The 23,608-nt window shown below is 39.7% G+C and overlaps 2 protein-coding genes across 9 annotated transcripts in view; one reads left to right on the top strand and one right to left on the bottom strand.

Annotated features, from left to right (window-relative positions):
- Positions 1–23,608, bottom strand: part of megf6 (multiple EGF like domains 6) — a 62,807-nt gene that overhangs the window by 10,165 nt on the left and 29,034 nt on the right. For 4 of the 8 annotated variants that reach the window (XM_041994489.1, XM_041994488.1, XM_041994492.1 and 1 more), the window contains exons 16-37: positions 23,139–23,267; positions 18,918–19,052; positions 18,359–18,493; positions 17,263–17,388; positions 16,815–16,946; positions 16,537–16,665; positions 16,304–16,435; positions 15,870–15,998; positions 9,409–9,537; positions 8,543–8,671; positions 8,145–8,273; positions 7,847–7,975; positions 7,549–7,677; positions 7,333–7,461; positions 6,200–6,331; positions 5,065–5,193; positions 4,755–4,883; positions 3,671–3,799; positions 2,470–2,598; positions 2,176–2,304; positions 319–447; positions 88–216 (exon numbers count right to left, since the gene is read on the bottom strand). In XM_041994489.1, coding sequence (XP_041850423.1) covers positions 88–216; positions 319–447; positions 2,176–2,304; positions 2,470–2,598; positions 3,671–3,799; positions 4,755–4,883; positions 5,065–5,193; positions 6,200–6,331; positions 7,333–7,461; positions 7,549–7,677; positions 7,847–7,975; positions 8,145–8,273; positions 8,543–8,671; positions 9,409–9,537; positions 15,870–15,998; positions 16,304–16,435; positions 16,537–16,665; positions 16,815–16,946; positions 17,263–17,388; positions 18,359–18,493; positions 18,918–19,052; positions 23,139–23,267 — 2,856 coding nt within the window. The remainder of the gene's footprint in view (positions 1–87; positions 217–318; positions 448–2,175; positions 2,305–2,469; positions 2,599–3,670; positions 3,800–4,754; positions 4,884–5,064; positions 5,194–6,199; positions 6,332–7,332; positions 7,462–7,548; positions 7,678–7,846; positions 7,976–8,144; positions 8,274–8,542; positions 8,672–9,408; positions 9,538–15,869; positions 15,999–16,303; positions 16,436–16,536; positions 16,666–16,814; positions 16,947–17,262; positions 17,389–18,358; positions 18,494–18,917; positions 19,053–23,138; positions 23,268–23,608) is intronic. The other 4 variants (XM_041994490.1, XM_041994493.1, XM_041994494.1 and 1 more) reach the window with 4 other exon arrangements.
- Positions 19,733–23,145, top strand: LOC121645804 (EH domain-containing protein 2-like). The gene is made up of 6 exons (XM_041994515.1): positions 19,733–20,005; positions 20,122–20,298; positions 20,997–21,094; positions 21,511–21,923; positions 22,009–22,173; positions 22,262–23,145. The coding sequence occupies exons 1-6, from the start codon at positions 19,785–19,787 to the stop codon at positions 22,823–22,825; spliced, it is 1,638 nt and encodes a 545-aa protein (XP_041850449.1). The 5' UTR covers positions 19,733–19,784; the 3' UTR covers positions 22,826–23,145.

Below are 23,608 nucleotides of genomic sequence, written 5' to 3'. Positions count from 1 at the left end.
CATCAACGTGAACATATCCAATTTTGCTTTAGTTTCACAACTCAACACTGTGTGTTTGGATGTGCGGCAGTTAAAGATTTAACTTACCTTCACTACAACTTGGGCCAAGCCAGGTGAGTGGACACAGGCATCGCCCACTCACCCCATCACAGTGGGACTTCTTGGAACACTGGCACAGCAGGGCGCAGTCAGGGCCAAAATGGTTGCCATCACAGTCTGACACACACACACACAAAATGGAACTGAGATTTAAAACCGGGGGGAAGAGTTTTCCTATGACTTACCATGTGGGCATTTTATGGATGTGTTTTCACATACTTTTTTCACATCTCCGTCCTGTCCGCCCTGGGGGACAAAGGCACTGTCCTGTTAATGGGTCACATGCAGCCTCACCAGCACAGTCACATGACCTTGCACAACTCCATCCATAGCTGCCAGCTTCACATCCTGCAAACCAAAATACAAACACACACACACACCATTGCTGTTACTGTTTTAAACACATTCTAATCACATAGTCCTCTTTCTAGCAAACAACAGGGTGGATAGCTTCCAAGCTGACTTGCTGAATATAACAAGACATAAATATAAAAAGGTTTGTACTGATTCCAAAACATGTTGGGAATAAAATGTTAATGCACAACAGAAAGAAATGACTTCCAGTCTCATTTAAAATAATGATATTTACAAGAAAACAAGACATTTTTATTCTTTCACCAAAAAGGAATTAGTAAAATCTTAAAAAGGTTAGTAAAGGGGCATCAGAAGCCTTGAAAAGTAAGTGGTACTGAAGACAAACAGCTGGATGAACATGTTGCAACTACATCAACAGGTCAGTAACCTGGGTATAAAAAGTGTACTTTAGAGAGGCTGAGTTTCTCAGAAGGAAAGATGGGTTCATAAATCTGAAAAAATATACTGTGGAGCAATTTTTATAATATGCTTAATATTAATAAAATATAAACACTATAATATTCCATTCTATACAGTACACAATATTATCTAAAGGTATCATCAATAGTGCATCTCTGTGATCTTTGGGTCCTCAGGTGGCACTGCATTAAAAACAGGCACAACTCTGCCATGAAAATAACTGCATGGGCTCACAATCACTTCCATGATTGTCTGTAAACACTGTCAATTGTGCTATCGACAAATACAGGTTAAAGCATCGTCATGCAAAGAAGAAGCCATATGTGACCATGATCCAGAAACACTGCCTTCTTCTATTGACCAGAGCTCATTCAAAGTGGACTGAGGCAAAGACGAAAACTGATCTTCGTGGATGTCTTCCAAACTAAAAATGAGAAAGAGCGCCTTATTAACACTCACTTCAAAACCCTGCATCTCTAAAGGTATGAGGATTTGTTAATGCCTACGGAACTAACATTTTACACTTCTAGAAATCAATACTAAATAATATATAGAGCAATAAATACTTCCAACCATTTGATATCTTTGTCAGGGATGGTCTTGCATATATTAGAAATACAATGCCAAACCTCATACTCCATTTATTCCAACAACATGTCTTCACTAGTGTAGATTTCAGGTGCTGGAATGTCCTGACCTTTCACAGACTGAAAATTATTTTACACCATGAATTCTGAAATTGGAAAGAAAAATGAAAGATCTAAGACAGTGGAGCAGCTAGAATTCTACATCAGACAAGAACAGGACAGCCTGCAGCTGCTCCCTGATGCTCAGGCACATCTCCTGCTGGTGCTGAAGTGGCCGTTTAGGCGCTCACACTGCGGCTGAAAGCCTCGTGAGCAGGCAGGAGGGTACAGGGATGTAACAAGAATGCATTAAGAAGTCAGGAAACACCTGTCTCTCATCAAGCAACCAGCCTGTCAGCCTGCCCACCTACCTAAAAGCCTGTCTATCTGTTAGAAAGCACACACACACTCTTTTCTTATCCATTCATACTCATAGCTTCTGATGTGCAGCTGCAACTGGTTGTGCAGATGTCTGCTTTTTGATGAGAACATGTAAGTGTAGACATTTCAGTTCTTTTAACCTAGAGTACAAGAAAGTATTTGAAGGATAAGATATCTCTATCATGTATTGAAAGATATTATAGACTCAATCATTTTTTATATCCTCTTTATGTGAAAAGTAAATATGCATTTTTTTGATTGTCAGCTTTCATGTAACCACAAGTAATTTACTCACGTCTTTGGCACTGTGAACCATAGTACCCTGGTGGACACACACATTCGCCTGTTACGTGGTCACATGCTTGCCCCACCTTACAGTCGCATGTTTGGGCACAGTTTACTCCATAATACCCAGAAGAGCACTCTGTAAGAAACACAAAAAGACTTCAGGTTAATGCTTCTTCTTTGAGGTTGCATTTAATAACGGTGAGGTCACTTTATGAGGAAAGAAATTATTTCAAAATGTCTGCCAGATCTCTTGCTACTTTATCACCAATAGTTTTAGTATTAAGGGTGATAGTCTGCATACCATGTTGACAGGAGGGCCCATAGTAGCCAGCAGCACATCTGCAGCTGCCAGTAAAGCGGTCACAGGTCCCATTGTTAAGGCACAGACAGTCTTCTGCACAATTAAGGCCATATTTGTCCTCTGAGCAGGCTACACAAACAGACACACAATTACAAAAGGATTATGAAATTCTAAATTCAGATCAGTGACAGCAACAGATTACATACAGAAATCTTTGATGATATGGTCGTAAATGTCAAGTTGCTGAAACTGAAAAGAAAATAGATTATTAACATTTGTTGGTAAAAAAAAAAAAAAAAGGTCTGTAAATAAGCATGGAAAGTGACTTTTTAATAAGTAGGCAAAGATTTACTGCAAGTTTAAAGCATAAAAACATTTCGATGAAAGGCTATAAACTGCATCACAAATATCATTAGCAAGAAAAATGTCAAAACATAATTTTAAACAAAAATGACATAAACAGAAAAATGATAAATAAAACAAAACAATACTTAATGCATCATCCTCCACTCTATTAAGCAGCAAGCAAACATGCTGACCTATATCCTCATCTGTGCAGCAGATTTACCACTAACAAGGTCTCTTTCAAACAAGATATTTTCTTTTTACTTCAAATTTAGAAAAAAAGACAAGACAAACATTTTGGATCACAGAGTGCACTGTAAAAAAAAGTTGTTAAAAAGCTGAGTGACTTTAAAAAGTAAGGCAACCAAAGCTTTTTTAAAATAAAATTTAACTAAGGGGTTCTGGTGTTGTATGAACCTAAATTAAGAGGGTAACTCAAAGTACACTCTTAAATCCAACAAAGTTAGGATAGCTTTTCAGGTTTACTCATGTCCTTGAGGTTAAGTTGAAAATATTTTTTAATTGCATGAGTAAATCTGAATAGTTGTCTCTAATTTGTCCAACTCAATTTTTTTACTTTGACTTATACTCTTAATATAGGTTGACACAACATGATTTTTTTTTTTTTTTTGTTAATTAAAATGCTTATTTTTTTTCAACTACTTATTCTTTAGTTAGTATTCCATCCATCCATTTTCTATACTCGCTTATTCCAAAGCAGGGTCACAGGGGACCTGAGCCTATCCCAGTAGCTAGGTTTGAGGCAGGGTTCACCCTGATAGGTCACCACATCACCTTACTTTTTAAAATTCACTCAATCTTTTTTTTTTTTCATGTATCTGAAGACATAGAACACCTGTGTCACAGTGGGGTCCAGTCCAGCCCAGTCCACACTTGCAGGACCCATCAACAGGGTCACATAAAGCCCCATTCTGACAGCTGCACATGCTTTTACACTGCAGGCCATAGCGTCCCTTCGGACATGCTGGAGAAACATTGAGAAAATATCATGATAAGACAAGAACTATAAACACACTCATTTGCTCAGTCAGACACAACACAACACTAACCACATTCATGTTTATTTAAGCAACAGTTCATTTAAAGAGATGGCAAAGTAATTTGGCACTGATATAAAAGAATAATCATGCTTCTTTGGGTAATTTAGAATCAGGAAAACAATAAGCAAGACATCTTTGATTTTCCTGTTTATTTATTTGCTTGCTTGCCAAATCCAGTGACACAGAACACAGAGAATGAGCTACTTAAAGGTTTCTATAAACATTCAACAAGAGAAACTTAAATAGTAGTACGTCAAAGTACATGCAGGGGGAAGAAGAGGAGGACATTTAGCACAAGTTGTACTGGAAACTCCCGTTTGTAATCCATCTGAATTGCTGATAAAAGGAGAGATTAAGAAAACTCAGCTCTGCCTCCGTTTCCCGGGAATAAAAACCCTGTGATCATCAGAGGCTATACTCTAAGGAAATGGAGAATTTGTTCCTTAAGTATACAGTAAAAAATGTTGAACACTATACCCTCAATTTGGTGGATGATTCTCACTCTTAGTTAGGTCTGTTTCTGCAGAACTCATTAGAGCCAGTGGCTCGAAATGATGCATGTCGGTGTCAGTGCAGACTCTTTGTTTACTAATGAGACTGGTAGAAGATAAAAAGCCAAATAAGGCCAAGACTGAAATCTGTAATGTACTTTTGTACAAAGTTAAATAATGAATTGCCGCTTGTGATCCCCTAGCATTTCTTCGTATCTGGAAAATGTCAAGTGTTTTCAAATATGGCATTTTAGAAACTCCATTTTAGTATAACCATCTTGTAGTCTGAGTTTTATTTCATTATTAATTTTCCCAACCATACATCCTTAAGTTCTGCAAATATATTAATTAATCTGACAAGCAGCCAAAGACATCAGCCCAGACTTGCCTTGTTGGCAGGATTGGCCCATCCTACCAGGGCCACAGATACATCTCCCAGTTGTCGGGTGGCACTGCCCTCCTTCCCCACAGGAGCATAACCTCACACAATCCTTGCCATAGTATCCACTTGGACAACCTGCACAAATATGCATGCTGTTATTCACACATAATTACAAAGGCTGTGGAGATAAATATAATTGGTATTTTTTGGCCCTTGTAAATTACCTCCATTGCAGTCAACGAGAATGTTCCCATTCACATTACATTAAAAATCCTATTAAACAGTACGTTTCTCAAAGTTAAATTATTCAGTTTACTTAAGCCACAGTCAGCTCCGATGTAGCCAGGAGAACAGTAGCACGTCCCAGTCCTGAAGTCACAACGACCACCATTGATGCAGGTGCACCTAGACTTGCAGTTTGGTCCAAAAGTACCTGCTCGACATCCTGGACATGGAAAGCAGTAAAGAGGAAGAACAGGAGAAAGAGAGGTAACTGCAGTCAAAGTCAATGTTAATTTTATCTATGCAGCCCCTTTAAAATAAGAGTTTAACTAAAGTTCTGCATTATATAAAAAAAAAAAGAGAGAGAGAGAGAGAGACAAAAACACAATGGGCCAATACAGTAAAATAACAAAAAAGTTTTCCATAAGATGTATTCCATAAAATACAATACAATGTCATTTCAGCAGTTCTTGTATGAACAGATGAGCTGTTCCACAGTAAGCACCTGGTTGGTTAATATAAGTATTTTAGAACATTTTAGTAAGACTAAGACAATACAGCCAGACTGTTAAGAGGCTCTAAAACAAACAATCTCCTAAAATCAATTCTGCAAAGGCTGCACATTGGTGTGGTGGTTATCATTATCACCCCACAGTGTAAGGTGCCCCCCCCAACTACCCACTCCACTTTGTATTGGCCTCTTTGATAGACTGATGACCTGTCCACGATGTACCCCACTTCTCACCCATTGGCAGGTTAAATAGACTCCAGCCCTCTATCTACCCGAATAGAACAAAGTAGGTATAGATGAATGGATAGATGGGTCTGTTACACAATGAACGCAAAAGCCAATGAAATGAGACCAACAAAAGTGTTACATGTTTCTTGTTCTGATTAAAAGGTGAATGCATCAATTTTGTACCAGTTGCAAAAACATGACTTTATACACACACAAAAAGACTTACATCAATCTAGTCTCTCTCTGATCAGAGAGACTAGAGTTAACATTAACTAATAGTGACAACTAAAAAAAACTTTGTTTTGAAAAAAATATAAACTTATCAAATATAAAAAACCAATACAGAACAAATGATGTGTAAAAAAATGTGAGCAACAGTTCTCAAATGAATCTCTTTCTTCAATGGAAATTTTAAAAAACTCGACCACACAGCACACACCTAATAATAATCCATGCCGAGAGCAGAAAGTTAATGGGAGCATATACTTACGAAGCTCACAGCGAGCCCCATAATAGCCAGGTAAGCAGCTACATTTGCCGGTAACAGGATGGCACTGTTCTTGGACACCGGAACATTGGCACAGCTGACTGCAGTTTTGCCCAAATATGCCAGCAGGGCAGGCTAAAATGACACAACCAGAACCATGTAGCATCATGCAGATGTCAGCAAACAATAATAGCACAAGATTTAGAAATGTAGGGGAAATATCTTTCAGACTCTGCCAGTCTCTTCATATTTTTATTTATTTATTTAATTATTTATTTATATTTTATAGTTTGAAATATGAATGGTATGAACAGTAAACATTGTATAGTAATGCATAGTTTCACAGATAAGGCCTTAAATGTGTGCACATACAGAAGTTTGTGGGAACAAGGATGCATGTCATTTCCTCCTTCAGATAATTCCCTGGACATACTGGGACATTCAGCATTTAACAGGCAACAAAAACCAACACTCCCAGCAACTTTCCCTGGTGCCCAAACCCAGGTCGACACAGAGGGACATTCTTTCACACATTCTTTCTGCATCCATACATATACACTCATCACAATAATGAATGAAGTCCTCAGACAATCAGTCATAGCGACCAAGATGAATCTGTGAACCAAACACGTTTGTGGGTGAGACCGGAGCACTCAGCTACTCAGTCAGGCAGCGTGGGGGACAGATAAGAAAAGACTCCAGACTAAAGAGGCAATTACGGCGCTGTCATTATGCATGTCTGCTTTCCAAAAGCCCTTATCCGCCGCCGAGGAGACAAAAACAATGCCTTCTGTTTTACTTGGCAACCGGTGTGTAACATTTATCAGATGTCTGGGGAGTGTGTGTGAGGAAAGGAAGGGAGCTGAGGCTGTGAAGGGGGTGGAGGAGTGAAGAAGGGCTGAGTAGTGAAGCTGGTTGTATACAGCCCTACAGGGTATAGTGTAAATAATGAAACACTCTCATATAGTCCTGTGATAGTAAGGGTCTCATAGGGGTGGAGAGCATTTCCTACAATGGAGTAAATTGTAATCTTTTACTGTGGCAAAACAAAGCAAAAGTCATTTTAATCTGTATATATGAAGTGAGCACCTTGCCAATAATTTTGTTTTGAACTAAATTTGCAGATATAATCTTACTTTTCTCGCAGCTAGGCCCCGTGAGTCCAGCTGGGCAGCCACAATTCCCACTCTCATGATGACAGGGCACACCAGCCTGGCACTGACACCGCTGGGCACAGGAAGTGCCGTAGAACCCGGGGAGGCAGGCTGACAGTGGATATACACATGCAGTTTACCCATAATGCTATGTCCTGGCAGTTTCAATGCAATTTCCCCACTCCTGAACACACTCACTTTTGTCACACCTGGCTCCTCTCCAGCCTGACTCACACTCACAGTGACCCGTCACATGGTGGCAACTCAAACTGTGGACACACTCGCACCTCTGCTCACAGCTCTCGCCAAAGAATCCCTTAGAACAGGCTTCAAACAAAACACAAAAGCCATCTTGGTCAGCACACATCAGAGTCCAGGAATAAATAAACCTTACCACTGTTCCCACTGTTCTTTCACAAGTGTCCGCAAGATGTATCAAGAAATGCTTTTGTGTACATCTATATGCAGCTGTTATGTTAAATTAACTACAAGTCACCTGATTGACAGAGCTCTCCTATCCAACCAGGTAGACATAAACACTTTCCTGTCACTCGGTCACATCTCCCTCCATTTGCACATCTACAGATCTGGGTGCAGTTCTCTCCATAAAGCCCTTCTTCACACTCTGGGAGGAAAGGGAAAGGAAGTTACTCTCAAATACAATACTGCACATCTCACAAATGTAATAATTTTACTAAGATGCTGACCTAGTAAAACACAGAGGCAATATGTTTGATTACAGGAAGCAACTTTGGGACCTTCCTTATATCCAAGATACAGAGTAGGCTACACACCTAATTCACAAGCAACTCCAGTCCATCCTGGTGGGCAGGAGCACTGACCACTAACGTCATTACAAGAGCCTTCATGTTGACACAGACACTGACCAGAACAATCTTTCCCGTAATGTCCTGGAGGGCAGGCTACACATACACACCCACACACCCATGAAAGAGAATACAGAGTTATTAATATGAATAGATTACAAGAGTGTGCTAGATTTTGTCTAATCAGCAGAGAATATCCTCTAAAAAAATATAATCTCATGTCAGAATCTACGACACTTAAGGCCTCACATCAAATACAAAAGTTTTGTAAAAACTAAAATGCACAAAAATCAACAACTTTATGCATCTAACAGCATAAATCCTGGGTAGTTTTGCTGAAGTGGCTGAAGTGATGAACTACTCACGTAGTTGACAGTTGACTCCAGTCCATCCGGCCATGCAACTGCATCGCCCGGTGATGTGGTCACACCTGCCTTCATTCTGACACTCACATATCTGACTGCACTGCTCTCCAAAATGACCCTCTGGACATTCTGCCCACATGAAACAAACACACAGCAGCATGATAGTGTAACACAATCTAGACAAAACACATTCACTAACACCTTTTAATGCACTGGATTAACATCTATTGCAAACGTTTGAGAACAGTGAGCTCAAGTGATATTTTTAGACGTCATGGTTTTCATGACACAAATCACAAACTTCTCATTAATGATCAAAGTTCAACATGACATTTAGAGTCTAAGAAAGAGGAAAATGCGCTAATGACAGAGATGGGCCATTAAGTCATGCTAGTGGCTTTCTGCTGACTCTGGTCCTGGTTGTTGGAACCACAAAATGGCTGTGGCAAGAGGAAAGTCTTGAATAAGGCTGCAGAATGACAGACTTAAGAACTTTAGTGGGCATTTCACTGGCTTCATTAAAACAAAGGCATGAAATCCTCAAGAAACTTTAGCATGAGAACACTGATTGGTTAGCTACTAAAAGACTCTTCCAAGCTATGTTCTCCTCCTGATGTTGATCACTACATACATGTGGGTGCATTTATCCAGAATAGACCTCAATTAAACCATCTGTGCCAGAGGGCATGCTTGTCCTTCCTCCTTTCTCCTCCCATACCCATCCCTAAAAAAAGTCATTGGTAATGTCTCATTATAGAGATAATTGTTCACAAACACATCTTAGTTGTGTTTAAGGAGAGGATGTCGTGATGGGCTGCAGTGAGGGCCTCCCTCACACCCTGTTTTAATGATGTGGCTTCCATTACCCAGAATGCAGTGTGGTCCTGCCCAGCCGGCGGTGCATAAGCAGGCTCCTGTGATGTGGTGGCAGCGGGCACCGTTCCTGCACTCGCACATCTGGCCACAGTCAAGACCGTAAAAGCTGTTCGGGCACACTGAGGGTCGAGATAAAACATCCAATTGGTTAGAACTGGCAGTTTCACAAAAGAAGAGAGGAAAAGGTTTGGATGCCAACTTTTTTCAAGTAGTTCCTTCTCTTCCCTTCCCCACCTCTCACTCGCCTCATCCTACTTTCCCTCTCAGTCCTGCCACCTTCCTAAAATACCAATATCAAATTGCAGTACCACGCTGTGGGTGCTGCAGAGCGCCTGGGTTCGTTAAGTGAGCTCCTGTCCCACACATGTGCAGTGGATCTGGGCCACATCAAAGTTTATGGCGGCACAGAGGCCATTCCCCTTTTGAGGGTAAAAGGGGGCACAAAGAGCCGGTAAATAGAGCACCTGCTGTGTCCACAGACCCCACCAACACACAGCAAAACAAAGCCTGGTTACTGTGCTCCACATACACACACCTGCAGTGTTGCTGCTGATGCAAGGAGATGCGAGTGTGAGGATCTGTTTCCCATTTTCTGCAAGAGGGTGCATAGTTAAGTGACACTCACAGAGTTTTGTAAACATAGTGCCTCCTATCCAGAAGAAGCTAGCCAGAGACTGGGTTGAATGATCCTTTCCACTGCTGTGATATAAATATTGTCTGTAAGCATGACTTCACCAGAGCAGGAAATAACTGTGTTTATTTGCAGCCTATTTTTTTGATCGCTCAATTTGTCACCGTGGAGACCACAGGCTAACTCAAGCATTATAATTGTATTTTGTAAAAAAAAATATTCTTCAGTTCGGGTCTTTATTTACAGAAACAATGCTTTTCCTGTGCCAAAGTTTAACTGGGGTGACAGCCGACGCAGATACATCTCAAGGATTCAAGGATTCAAGGATTCAAGGATTCAAGGAACTTTATTGTCATACCAGCTCACATTTACATGTTTATGGTACGAAATTAGAACTGAGGTATGTTTTCTGTTGCAAAATCTGAGCGTGGAGAGGGCATAGTACGTCCCAACTTTCTAATCTTTCTTCAGTTTATCATTTCATATACTGTATGCTTCTTTACACTAGGTGATTTTATGCATCATAAATGCCAGAGGGTGTTCCTTTCCAGTTAAGGCATTACAGCTTTTTCATCTTCCAAATGATGATGCTGTCCACTCCTTTTATTTCTGCCTCAAGGCCTCAAATTGGGAAAAGTATCGTTCCTGCTCAGCAGTTTCTGGCATGGCCATCTCTGTGTTCCCACGCTGACAGCATGACGTCTTTGCCTGCTTCTGTAGTGGTTAGGCTGCAGTGTTATTAAAGCTAGCCCACTGAGGATGCTGTCATATTCATACAGCTGTACGTTAACTCAGTGGTAGCACTGTTGCTGGTTTATTGTCTGTTGTTTATTGTTAGGATAGTTACTTACTGAAACCATGGCAACAAGCTGCTCAGGCTAGTCCTTCAGGAGAAGAATGTTGCTTCTATATATATTATTTATCAATTAAAAAGTGGTTCAACACATCTCTAGCTTAAAATATGAACATTCAACATTACTACAGTAGACATCTACTATACTAAACCTTAGGTCAGTGCAACATGTGTTTAACAGTAACTTAGAAAAATGCAGAATCAATGGGAGAAAAACTGATAATTCAGTAGCTTGTAGAAACCCTTTAAGCTAAGCTTGTGAGGTTTCACATTCAACTTCACAATACTTCACTCTATAGAGGAGTTCAAGGTAGACTTTGTGACTGCAAAATGCCGAAGTCGTATGGTTGAAAAACAAGCACAAATTATCATCTCCACCATTGTGCTTAACAGTTGATATGAGGTGTTTTTGTTGATATACTGTCTATGGCTTTCCTAGAAAAGTGCTGTTGAGCATTATGGCCAGACATCTCCACTTTAGTCTTATCTTTCTCAATGTCCAATGGTTTATTCAGAAGATATTGTAAATTGAAGCCCTCCTGACAAGTTCTTTTTAGAGAGAAGAGACTTCCACCTCATAACTTGCAGACAAAACACACCTATTTTTTCTGAACATTGCACAGTCTGATATTGGGATGAACTTGCTGAAACATCCACTGCTGAGAAGATAATCATGTCTTGAACGTATTCTCAGTGTTTTCTCACTTGAAAATGATCTTTTTCCCTGTACAAGTATGAAATCAAAATTGTTTGTAAATGACCTTATAACCCCTCCCAGACTGATGGGAAGCATTGGACCAGCATGCAGACTAAACATCTGCTTTGATAGAGGTTCTCATTCTTAGTGATGGAACAAAAATCAAGTTATTAGCAGCAGCTGGTTGCTACTTACTTTGTTTTCTAAATATTCACAGTGTAATAAGATAGAGTAAGGACTAGATGATTTTTCCATCTATATTATTTATGTATATGACAGCAGAAGGAGACTAGTTTCCATATTAACCACAGAGCAGCAATCTGTCATTGAATATTAGCACATTGTCTGCTAGCGTTAGTACATGTAGGTTCTTCTGCGACTGCAACTACAACTGCAACTTTATTTATAACACACTTTAAAAACAACATAAGACTATGTTTATAGGTGGGCAGGGTATTCAGTCAACAGCCACACACACACTCACAAACACACGTACTGTGCCATCATTGAATGGCTCCATCTCTACCCTAAATGAGCTCTTTAAGACAGCAGGATTATTTCCAGATCCCTGGTTGTGTAAGAGCCACTGCTGTCAGCCCATAAAGCAGGTCCAGGGACCACACAGCCAGGGAGAGCACACCATAGAAATAGAGCGGATAGGCAAAACATAGAATAGAACTTCCTGGTGCCACTCAGGGACTATACAATATCTAAACAACCCAGTTTCTCTAACAATAATGCGGATGTTCAATGCTAGTTGTACAAGAACTCTTTCTACTGCAACCAAATGAAGTGTTTTGAAGCAAACATCAAAGCCGCAGACCAGCATGAGTCCCGTTAATTGAAGAAGTGGTGTGTTGGACCCTTGTCAGCACAAAAGCCTATTTCCTTAAATAATAATTGACTGAACAGTTTAGCATCAACGCCAGCACCACAACAATGCTTTCGGCATAGTAATGAGCCATCTGAGTCTTGTGGAAACAGTTATTTCTATAAATAACAACATGCACGCTTAACGCTACGTGTAGATGAGAATTGCCCATGTACAGCAGTATCAAGCACTGCAGAGCAAAGGAAATACTTTCCATTTTAACGCTAAGACCAGATGAACTAAAGAGACCTGGACCTTCTCACAGTGCAGGCCTCTTCCGTACTCCTCCTGAAGGAAGAGGCCCAGCAAAAGACTGAGAAACTGGACACCTCTGGTTAAGGGGATCGAGTCTTCAGAAAATAAAAACTGGTCAGATGGATAGCCTGTTTCCAAAGCTACATCCAATCAGAATAAGGACTACATGTGAAGCCATTACACTGTTATGACTACGGATGTGAAGTCCTGTTCCATTGTGACTTGGCCCTGATTTACAATGCCCTGTGTACTACAGAGGTGGTATGAATTACTGGGCCTGGTAGTGAACTCACAGTAAATCTTACAGCCTGTAATAACACAGGGCCACTTCAAGTCAAAGGACTATAATCAAGAACAAATCTATTACATTGGTAAAACTCTTGGACTGTTGCAGTCCTGGACAAACATCATAATGATGAGATGAATAATTACATGAAGGGTTTGCTATGACAGAGCTGCTGCAAAGACACAGCTCATCCATTCCAGAATGACTAATACAAATTACATCTTGGGATTTGTGTGGTCTCACAAAAGTTTCACTCATGACATTACACTAGCAATCTGGTGATTCATTGAATCTGTATGAGCATCCGTTAAAACTGTGGCAAAGATGAGAAAATCTGATTCATGTCCTGTAGCACCCTCTTGTGTATTAAGACTTAAACTGTGAGAATGTTGATGCAGAGGAATTGTATTACCTTCAGTGGAGGTTAGGTTAATTATCATGACTTAAGATGTTTCCCAAATCATCTGGAGCCCAACAAGGTTAGCTCAGACAATAATAATAAAATTAAAATCTTTTAATATTTTTAATATCATTTTAATATTTTTATTTATGTCACAGTTTAAATCTGGCTGAGGGATTTAAATTTATCAACAATCTGATAGCTTTATACATTATTACGTACGTTGAATAATATCAAATATGAAATCTGAGGCTGTGACTGATTTCTTTCTCTTTTTTTAATCAAACATTGATTTGGTTATTTCTTTCAAATAAAACACAAGCTATATTTCCAGGAAAATTTGAAAGTTTCCTGAAATGCAACGAAAATTAAAATCTGTAATTTGTTAGTTCATTCAGACTTTTATTAACACAAGTACAATGTAAATGATTTCACATGTGTTGAACACAACCATTTTGATGCACCACACTCAAAAAATGTTTACCAATTAAATTTCCCTTCAGTTACACTTTTTAATAATTAGTGAACTAAGGATACTAATTTTTGCATTTCTGCAGGGGAATCTGCATTGATTTTTTTGCTTAATTACAAGATTTTAGCTGCTCATCAGTCCATAGTTTTTGTTGTCTGATTATCCTCCTAATAGTGATCCAGACATTTGCAGGAGAAAGATTTGGTCTAAAGTCAGGACAGACAAGCACACACTGTCTGAATTCATGCAGTTTTATAACAGAAATATATACACCACCACTTCCCCATTAAATCTAATGAGTAAGCATGTCCGAACCTTTAACTGGTAGTGTATGTATATATATGGAGTCCTCCCACATATGCAAGTCACCCATGTATCCTTATGAATCACAAGTTCATCCTACTATCACCTTAATAATATATCAAGGGTAAAAGATCTTTACACTGGCTGCCTGTTCATCAGAGAACAGACTTTAAAGTTCTGCTCCTGGTCTATAAAGCTCTGAATGATTAAGGACCAAAATACTTCAGTGACCTCTTGACCCAGTACGAACCTACCAGAACCCTCACCTCATCCGGATCCGGTCTCTTATCAGTTCCCAGAGTCAGAACCAGACATGGAGAAGCTGTATTCAGCTTCTATGCTCCACATGTCTGGAACAAACTCCCAGAAAGTCTCAGATCAGCTGAAACACTGTTTATTTAAATCCAGGTAGAAGACCCACTTGTTCTCTGCTGCATTTCACTAGTTTTTATTTAGAAGTCTAAATCTGAACTGTTTCTTTTAAGCCTGAATTTTTAAACTTATTTTAATACTGTTTTTATCCAATGTTCCTACTTTTTCCTTTCTCTTTTGTTAAATGTTAAATTATGTTTCTAATTTTCTGATGTTTCAATATTTCTATAAAGTACTTTGAATCACTCTGTCGTTGAACAGTGCTGTACAGATAAACTTGCCTTGCCTTATATAGTACCTAATGCTACCTTTTGCACTTTTCATTAATAACAGCCTGGATGATCTTTTTTGTCTTTGGTATATACCAATATCTATTTTTCTTAAAAAAAAGAACAAGCTAAAACATGGACTCATTTGACCTGAAAAGACATGTCTACTGTGTTTCTGTACATTTCTGGTGAACTTCACACTTTACCATTAAATGTAAGCATGTTAAAACTTTTGACTGGTAGTCTAGACATAATAATTATCAATACTAACTCAACATTCACCACTTAGAACACAAAACATTAAATAATTAAAATCCTTATTATAATTTACTCTCAAAGCAGTGGTGCTGTAGCTCAGTTTGCACTCGTTTACCAACCAGAAGATCAGTGGATCGGTTCCTGGTTGTCCCAGACAGGAATGAATGTGTGTGATAGATAAAGCGCTTAGTATACACTCAAAAGTGCTGTAAAAGTATGTGTGTGTGATTGGATGAATGTTGCATGTGGTGTGGTCAAATATGACAAAAAATATATAAATGCAGTTCATTTAGAAGGTTATGGTCCTTGGTGTCTGTTTCTGGGTAAATTCATCATATTTCAAGCAAAAAGGAATAGTGGTCAGGGTAATTTTACTGCTGTCAAATGTCAAATCAGGTTAAATTTGATCCAAACAGTATGTAAGGTCTAAGAAAGTCAAAAACCTATATGTGTTTAGTTTTTCCCATGGGTAAATATGCAAACAGTTTTCTTTATACAATGAAAGGACCTTAAATGATGGACTATCTGAATACACCCCCATGTTTCATTTACATGTATTATCTTTAATGTTCACCAATTTCGTTCAATAGACCCTAGTGGACAGCAAATCATTGGTTCACATTCAGTGTGCAAATAAGAGCATTTTGAAAACATTTTTAAGTGTCTATGACTGAATTAAGCTTACAATGATAACAAACATAATAGACAAGTTAGAGCAACCTCAGATTCCCCTTAAAGGTATTTTTAAAGGTGGCATCCAAGACAGACTACACAAATGACTCACTTTTTTCACAGAAAGTTCCAGTAAATCCGGGAGAGCACATGCAAGCTCCACTCACATGGTCACAGTGGGCTCCGTTTTGACACTGGCACTGTTGAGCACAGCCATGACCATAACTGCCATTTAAACACTCTGTGGAGGGTAGTGTGTGTAAACATAATCAGATAACATGAAAAAAATAATGTTTAGCAACAAATACTTCAAATATCTTCAGTCATGACCATCAGCAGAAAACATGCAACAAAAATGAACTCAGCTAAAATTTTTAGTTTGTGTAACGGTGTTTCAGAAATGGAAAAAATGTTTAACAAATAGATTAAATTTTAAAGAAAGTATTTCTATTAAAAATGAACTCAAAATCTGCAGTATCTGCAGAAGCCTCGTGGAGGCAGCATTTACTAAAGTATTTTTTTGTAAACTGATGCAACTAAACTTACTTTTTTCACAGTGTTCTCCAGTGTAGCCTGCCTCACACACACACTGGCCGTTGACTGGATCACAGCCTAGAGAGCGGTTCTGGCACATGCATGTAGTGATGCAGCCTTGGCCCCAGAAACCTGGTTGGCATGCTGTAGCACACAACATGAAAGTTTGACATGAGGTTTTGATGATATGCATTCTTTGCTGCTTTCTCAAACTTTCTCCATTTGTCTGCCAAACAAATTCTTACGTGTTGCGCAATCATGGCCTCTTCTACCAGGAGGACAGGAGCAGTGTCCATTCTGTGGGTCACATCTGGCATCAGCGTGGCAAGAACAGTGCATAAGACAGCCTTTTCCATAGTACCCTGCAGGACACTCTAAGTACAACAGGTCATTTATTAGAAAACATTTCTTTTTTTAGTCAAATTCACCAAATCAATACAGCCCCATGTTTAAATAAAAAGAAAATCCTACACAATTTGATTTTTTTTTCTTCCCTAACAAAGAAAAAAACATACAAACTCACCTTCTTGGCAGAGGTTTCCCATGAAGCCTGGCATGCAGTCACAAATACCAGTTTGCTTGTTGCAGGAGCCGCTGTTCTCACAAGCAGGACAGGAAAACTGACACTTTAACCCCCAGGATCCATCAGGGCACTCTGGGAAGCAGCAAACATCATTCAGATTAACTGTGCAATAAGCCACTTATGTTGCTTACTTTACGGCTAAGCCCTAAAGCCCCTTATGCTTAAATAATTTGGGGTTAAGAGGTGTAATTTCTCACTGCATATATTACTACAACACAAATGTCAAGATGATAATTGGTTTGGCTCAGAGAAGCACAAAGAGCACAAACACCACAGTTGTTTAATGAGTTAACATGGCAAGCTTGTAAAGTCAGTGAGTTCATACTGGCCTTGTAGAATTGTGTTTCCTGAATATTATTTTCAAAGGACAGTGTAACAAACTAAATACCTTCCTGGCATGAGTTTCCTGTCTTCCCAGCGGAACAGATGCATTGTCCTGTCATGGGGTCACAAGGAGCTCCTTGGCAGTCACAGGTCAGACGACAGCTCTCGCCATAGCTTCCAGCTTGGCACACTGGAGTCAATGAAATTAAAGACAGAGATAGATAACAAAAAATGCAGCATAGCTCAAGAGAAAAGAGACAGGACTGCACATTAGTAGGAAAGAAAGCAACAAGTAAAGCTTTATAGAAAGTTTACTTATTCCGCCTCTGCCAATTGCTTCTGGAGTAGTAACAAAAGTAAACTGCAACTTGAGCTCAGTACAATCCAGAAAATATTAGTTAATCTTTTTATTTGTCTTTGATAAACTTCGCAGGCCCAGGTCTGGACTGTGTAATAATGCTGACATACAGTAACTCTGCTCTGTTGTCTTAGTTCACTCCACATCGACACAAAGCCACATTTTTAAATGAGGTTACTAAACATTTTCAGTATGAATTTAGAGCAAAGCACAGAGGGCTGAACTTTTCATCAACCAGCAGAGTAAACAGCCAGAGGACTCCCTGCTGTGCAGTTTATAATAACATGAACAACTGCACTGACCAAGTGAATACAAGAAAAAAAAAAAACATATTTATTTTGCCTACAAAATTCATTCAGTCCATCAAAAGATGCACAGCATGAATAGGAGCATGAAAGAATAAAGATTTGCATGAAAGAAATTAAGAACACTGTGAAGGTGGAGAAACTCATTCAACAGTTTGTGTTGCTTTGTGATTTTCAGTGGTTTATCAAGAAGGGTGTGCATGTGCACAAGCATAAAATGCAAACAATTACCACACAAGTCAATATGTGTCTGTATGCAAGCCCACATACTTCACATATCCTCACACATACTTGGATCTTTTAGTGAAATATATAACCACGAGTTCACCGTAGCCTCTGTCTTTCTGCAGGGATATCATACATCAACCGTATTTGATGTTATGGGTGAATGAAACTCAACCACATAAATTAGACCTGCAATAACTTGACTACATATCAGTTCTTGCTAATTGTGCTGTACCTCCTTATAAATGATTTAAAGCAGCATTGTGTCTCACCCAGCTGACAGTGATCTCCATGAAGGCCTGCAGGACATCGCTGGCTGCACGCTCCAGTCCTGGAGTCACATAACCCTCCACCTGGACAGTCACATGGCTGCTCACAGCCAGCACCAAAAAAGCCTGGATCACATTCTGCATTGGGACATAGACAACAGAACAAGGGGAGGAATAACATGATGAAAAACACATTATTTTGCAAAACTTTATTTAAAAAAAGACAGAAATGGCAAACATAAAAAAAACAGGATTCTAGTGTCCAAGAGCTCTCACACTGATATCACAAACAGCTTTTCTATTATAGGCCATTATATCAAAACTGCATTACAGGGAAATAGCAGAACACCAAGTTTATGTCCCTTCAGTGGTTGACATCACTGTTGCAATGCTGAAGCAGGTAATAAACCTGGATCCATCCAGCATTTGAAACTTTGAAACTGTCAACCCAATAATATGGCCTCTAAATCAACTTCTAGCTAAAGGTCCAAGCTGGGCAGCTCACCTTAAAATGTTCACGATGTAGATAAAACTTAAGGGACATTTTGAAAAGTACTTGTACCTTTCTCACACTGCAGACCATGGTATCCCTCTTTACAGAAACAGCTTCCTGTTTTGGGGTCACAGCCAGAGGAAAGTTCTCGAACACATTTGCATTCTTTGGAACAGCCGGCACCATGAGTCCACCTGGGACAAACTGAGGGATGGACAGGATTAGTTGAAAATAAGGGGGGGGGGGGGGGGGGGGCAAGGGAGGAAAAGACAAAGTTCAAAGGAACCATAACTGATTTAATGAGCCATTTGCAGTTTCGTCAGCCGTGTGTACTTTGACTTCTTTTTTTACGCTTAAGTAAAATAATTAAATTCTCTGAGAAACATTTGCTTGTTTAGTTGGTAATTGAAAAAATATGCTAAAAGGAAACACTCTCGAAGATCAAATTACGCTTGGTCCCGAGCCACACAAACACACCATGTTATCACAGTTTTATGCTTCTGCTAGTCTAAGTCATGTGATCACTGCTTCCAGTTTTACACAAAATATACTCAAAGAATGCAACTCATATGCTTATTCTTCTCTACGCTTCATCATGGAGCAACACCAACTGAAAACTTTTAAGTCATTTGCATGACTTAAAGCTGAAGAATCACAACATCCCCAATCACTGTGGGTGAATCCTGCCAAGATTGTCCCTACTCTACGACAAATGCCAAACTGCACTCCACCCTGTCCCTCTCGACATTGGCTTTATGTTAGGTGCAGCTGCAGGCTCTGGTTACACCCTCTCCACCCTCAACGTCCCACTGCAGGATGGGGCAGACAGCTGTGAGAATCTGATAATATTCCTTGTGCACATTCTTCTATCACAGTTTGGTGTTTGAAGCCCGAGCTGCTTCCTCATCGAGACATCAAGGGTGAAACGTCCTCATCATGTCCAACTGGATGTTCAGAAGCGCCCCCAAAACACTGGGGGAAATCAACATTGTAACAGAGGAGCTAAAGAATCTTTATTACAAGAGGCTATTGCCGATAGAGAAATACTATTCTTTCCATCACTTTCACTCACCGAGTTACGAGGATGCTGACTTTGACAACAAACCAATGGTGCTGGTGATGGGTCAGTACTCAACGGGAAAGACAACTTTCATCAGGTAAGACAAGGAAATCTGAGGATTTTAAATAACGCAGGTGTATTGTGTACATGTATTACATAGTGTGTTAAAGTAAGGCTGATGGTAGTGGGGGTTTGCACTATGTGGATTCTCAGATATCTCATAGAGCAAGATTTCGCTGGTAGCAGAGTTGGGCCAGAGCCAACCACTGACTGCTTCACTGCCCTCATGTATGGAGAGGAGGAACGGATCATCCCTGGGAATGCTCTTACAGTGGATCCAAAAAAGCCCTTTCGCAACTTAGACCCTTTTGGAAATTCATTTTTGAACAGGTGAGGGGAATCAGCAGATGAAAGCGATACAGAGTGTTGCAGACAGATTAAATCCCTCTTTTACAAACACAGTTAAAAAAAAGTTGGCATGCTACACATGTAAAATAATAACAGGATACAATGATTTGCAAACCTCACAAGTCTCATTCACAAAAGAACATAAAAAGCATATCAAATGTTGAAAGTGAGGTTTTTTTACTATTTCACAAAAAAATAATAGCTCATCTTGAGTTCAATGTTACACCTCAGAAAAGTTGTGACGGGTTAACAAAAGGCTGGAAAAGTCAGTGTTACTAAAAAATAAAACAGTTGTTGCAACACAACAGTCAACTAATAACAGATCAGTAACATGACTGAATATAAAAAGAGCACTTTAGGGTGGCAGAGTCTCTCAGAAGTAAAGATAACAGACTCAGCAACTTGTGAAAACCTGTCTACAAATTGTAGAACAATTTCAGAATGAGTTTAAAAGTGTAAGAACTTTGTTTATTCCAACATCTGCAATATATAAAATCATTAAAATAGTCTGAGCAAATAAAAAAATCACTCCAGACAGACTGAAATGATTTAGAAATTCTGTTCAGACTGATTTAATTATAATACCAAGTCCTAATTTTTTTTTACTGAAATTTTACACCACAGTATGCATTCACAAACATAGGCGTACTTATAAAAACCTTTTTTTTTTTTTTTTTAAGATTTCAGTGCGTCCAGATGCCAAACCAAGTCCTAGAGAGCATCAGCATTATCGACACACCAGGCATTTTAACTGCTGCTAAAAGAAAACTGAGCCGAGGTAAGACAGAATGCTTTCTGCGTTGCTTGTCAGCGTCAGGAGGAGTCAAAAGATCTTTGCTTCCAGATACTTAGTCATAGATTGTTACTGTTGAACTGCACTGCTGCTGTCAGTATTTAAACTCCTATGGAAGAAAAGTCATAGTAGATGCATTAAAGTAGAAAATATCAGTCCAACATAAATCACACATTTCAGTTAGAAGCACAGCAGATGAAAGCTATGTAACATTTAACTGGGAGGAGACAAGCAGCATTTGTTTTATGGATGCATTTTTCTATGGGTGTAACTGAAATGGCCTTAGACCAGAGAGAGCCACTGGGATGTGTTACATGTTCCTCTGTGCCTTGAGGCTACGTGTCTTTCCCCATTATATACAGCACTAATGAAAACCCTGTGTTTTTCTTCCTTATCCACAGGCTATGACTACCCAGCAGTGCTGCGCTGGTTTGCAGAGCGTGTGGATCGCGTCATCCTGCTGTTCGATGCACATAAACTGGAGTTCTCAGATGAGCTCACCCGGGCCTTTGGGGCTCTGTGCGGCTATGAGGACAAGCTGCGTGTGGTTCTCAACAAAGCTGACAGAGTGGATTCTCAGCAGCTCATGAGAGTGTATGGTGCCCTCATGTGGTCACTGGGGAAAGTGTTTCGAACCCCTGAGATCTTGCGGGTTTATATTGGATCTTTCTGGTCAGAGCCGAGACAGATGTGCGATCACTACCAGCTGATAGAGCTGGAGGAGGAGGATCTGCTCACTGACATTAGGAACCTACCAAGCAATGCTGCAGTGCGCAAGCTGAATGATTTGGTGAAGAGGGCGCGCTTAGTGAGGGTGAGACAAGTCTAATTCATGCTTTAGTTGTATAATCACAAACCCAACTATAAATGATTTCATGTTTAATGTGTTTCCTTCTTAGGCTCATGCACACATTATCAGCTATCTGAAGCAGGAAATGCCAACAATTTTTTGCAAAGAAAGCAAAAAGCACAATTTGATCTACAATCTTCCTGTAATTTTCACCAAGATCCAGCAACAACATAGAGTCCCAGCTGGAGACTTCCCTGACTGCACCAAGATGCAGGTCAAATTGCTGCATAAAAAAACAGATTTAATCATTTTATTCATTGTGATGTGTTGTGAAAGTCTCACGTGATTGCATTCATTTACAGGAAAAACTTTTGGGTCAGGACTTCTCAAAGTTCAAGACACTGAAGTCAAGTCTTATGACTTCCTTGGATAAACTGCTCACCACTGACATAGCCAACCTGGTTCCTTTATTCCAAAAACAAGAACAGAGGAAGAAATCCTTGCCCAGCGTGTTGGATGGAGAATTTTTGGGAACATTCAGGCGTGAGCATTTCAGGAGAGATCCATTCAAGGAACTCTCCAAAGATGACGTAAGCAGTGAGGTGGATTTCGATGAGTGGGCTGTGGAGAAATACAAGCCGAAATATGATGAGATTTTCTACAATTTAAGTCCACGTGATGGTAAACTTAGTGGCACAAAAGTAAGAGAGTGGATGACAACCACTCTGCTGCCCAGTTCTGTGCTTGCTCACATCTGGAGGCTGTCAGATGTAGATGGGGACGGCATGCTGGACAATGAGGAGTTCGCTTTGGCAGTGCACCTTATTGAGGGAAAACTGGAAGGCTACTGGCTACCAAGGGAGCTTCCCTCTCATCTGGTGCCACCATCCAAACGGTTGAGTACAGAGAGTGATGCATCAGTGTAATCTTTACATAAGGAAATGAGTGACTGAAGATGCGTTACATGTAAATTGTCTACAATATGTTCTATTAGTCAATATATATTTTGGCCATAAAGTTTGGCAACTATATCATATTTGCATTATCGTGTTATTATCTACTGTATATGTAGATGTATTGCAAGGGAATAAGAAAAAGTAACAAACCTAATCAACCACAAAGCTTTCTTTATTTTTCTGATGCAATGAGTTTCATATTTTTCTAAATACTATAACTCTAATATGGCTTTATGAAATTATCATTATCAACACAATTGGTTTTCTTGAACTGTTCACTCACCAAGATGGCAAAAACGACCGTATAACCCTGGAGAGCAAAGGCAGGCTCCATACAAATGATGGCAGGGTCCATTGTTGGGGCAGTTACACTTTCTTCTACAGTTTCTCCCGAAAAAACCCTTTGCACAACCTGTGAGTGAGAACAATTTAAGAGAAATTGTCATTCTTTAGAGCAGTGGTTCTCAAACCTTTTTCTGCTGTGCACCCCTTAGGAGGATAAACATTCCCAGGCCCCCCGCCCTTATATGCACAGAGCAAGGGGACCACCATCAGATGCTAGGTTAATTGGTCACTCTAAAATGCTGCGTAGGAGTGAGTGCAAGTGTGAATAGTTGTTTGTCCATATCTATGTTGGCCCTGTAATGAACTGGTGATCTGTCCAGGGTGTACCCTGCCTCTCAGCTTACCCGCAACACGTATTGGACTAAGCTGTTAAGATAATAAATGAATTATGATGCTGTAAGCTGTGAA

The sequence above is a fragment of the Melanotaenia boesemani genome, chromosome 9, assembly GCF_017639745.1.
Source record: "Melanotaenia boesemani isolate fMelBoe1 chromosome 9, fMelBoe1.pri, whole genome shotgun sequence".
Classification (NCBI taxonomy): Eukaryota; Metazoa; Chordata; class Actinopteri; order Atheriniformes; family Melanotaeniidae; genus Melanotaenia; species Melanotaenia boesemani.
The sequence above is the reverse complement of the archived record's forward strand: the minus strand, read 5'-3'. Positions and strand labels throughout refer to the sequence as shown.

Bases quoted from the DNA above. Each gene is read 5' to 3' on its own strand.
- LOC121645804 (XM_041994515.1), top strand. From the start codon at position 19,785: ATGTCCAACTGGATGTTCAGAAGCGCCCCCAAAACACTGGGGGAAATC. The intron at 21,095-21,510 runs GTAAGACAGAAT...CCTTATCCACAG, and splicing joins TAAAAGAAAACTGAGCCGAG to GCTATGACTACCCAGCAGTG. The intron at 21,924-22,008 runs GTGAGACAAGTC...TTTCCTTCTTAG, and splicing joins AGAGGGCGCGCTTAGTGAGG to GCTCATGCACACATTATCAG.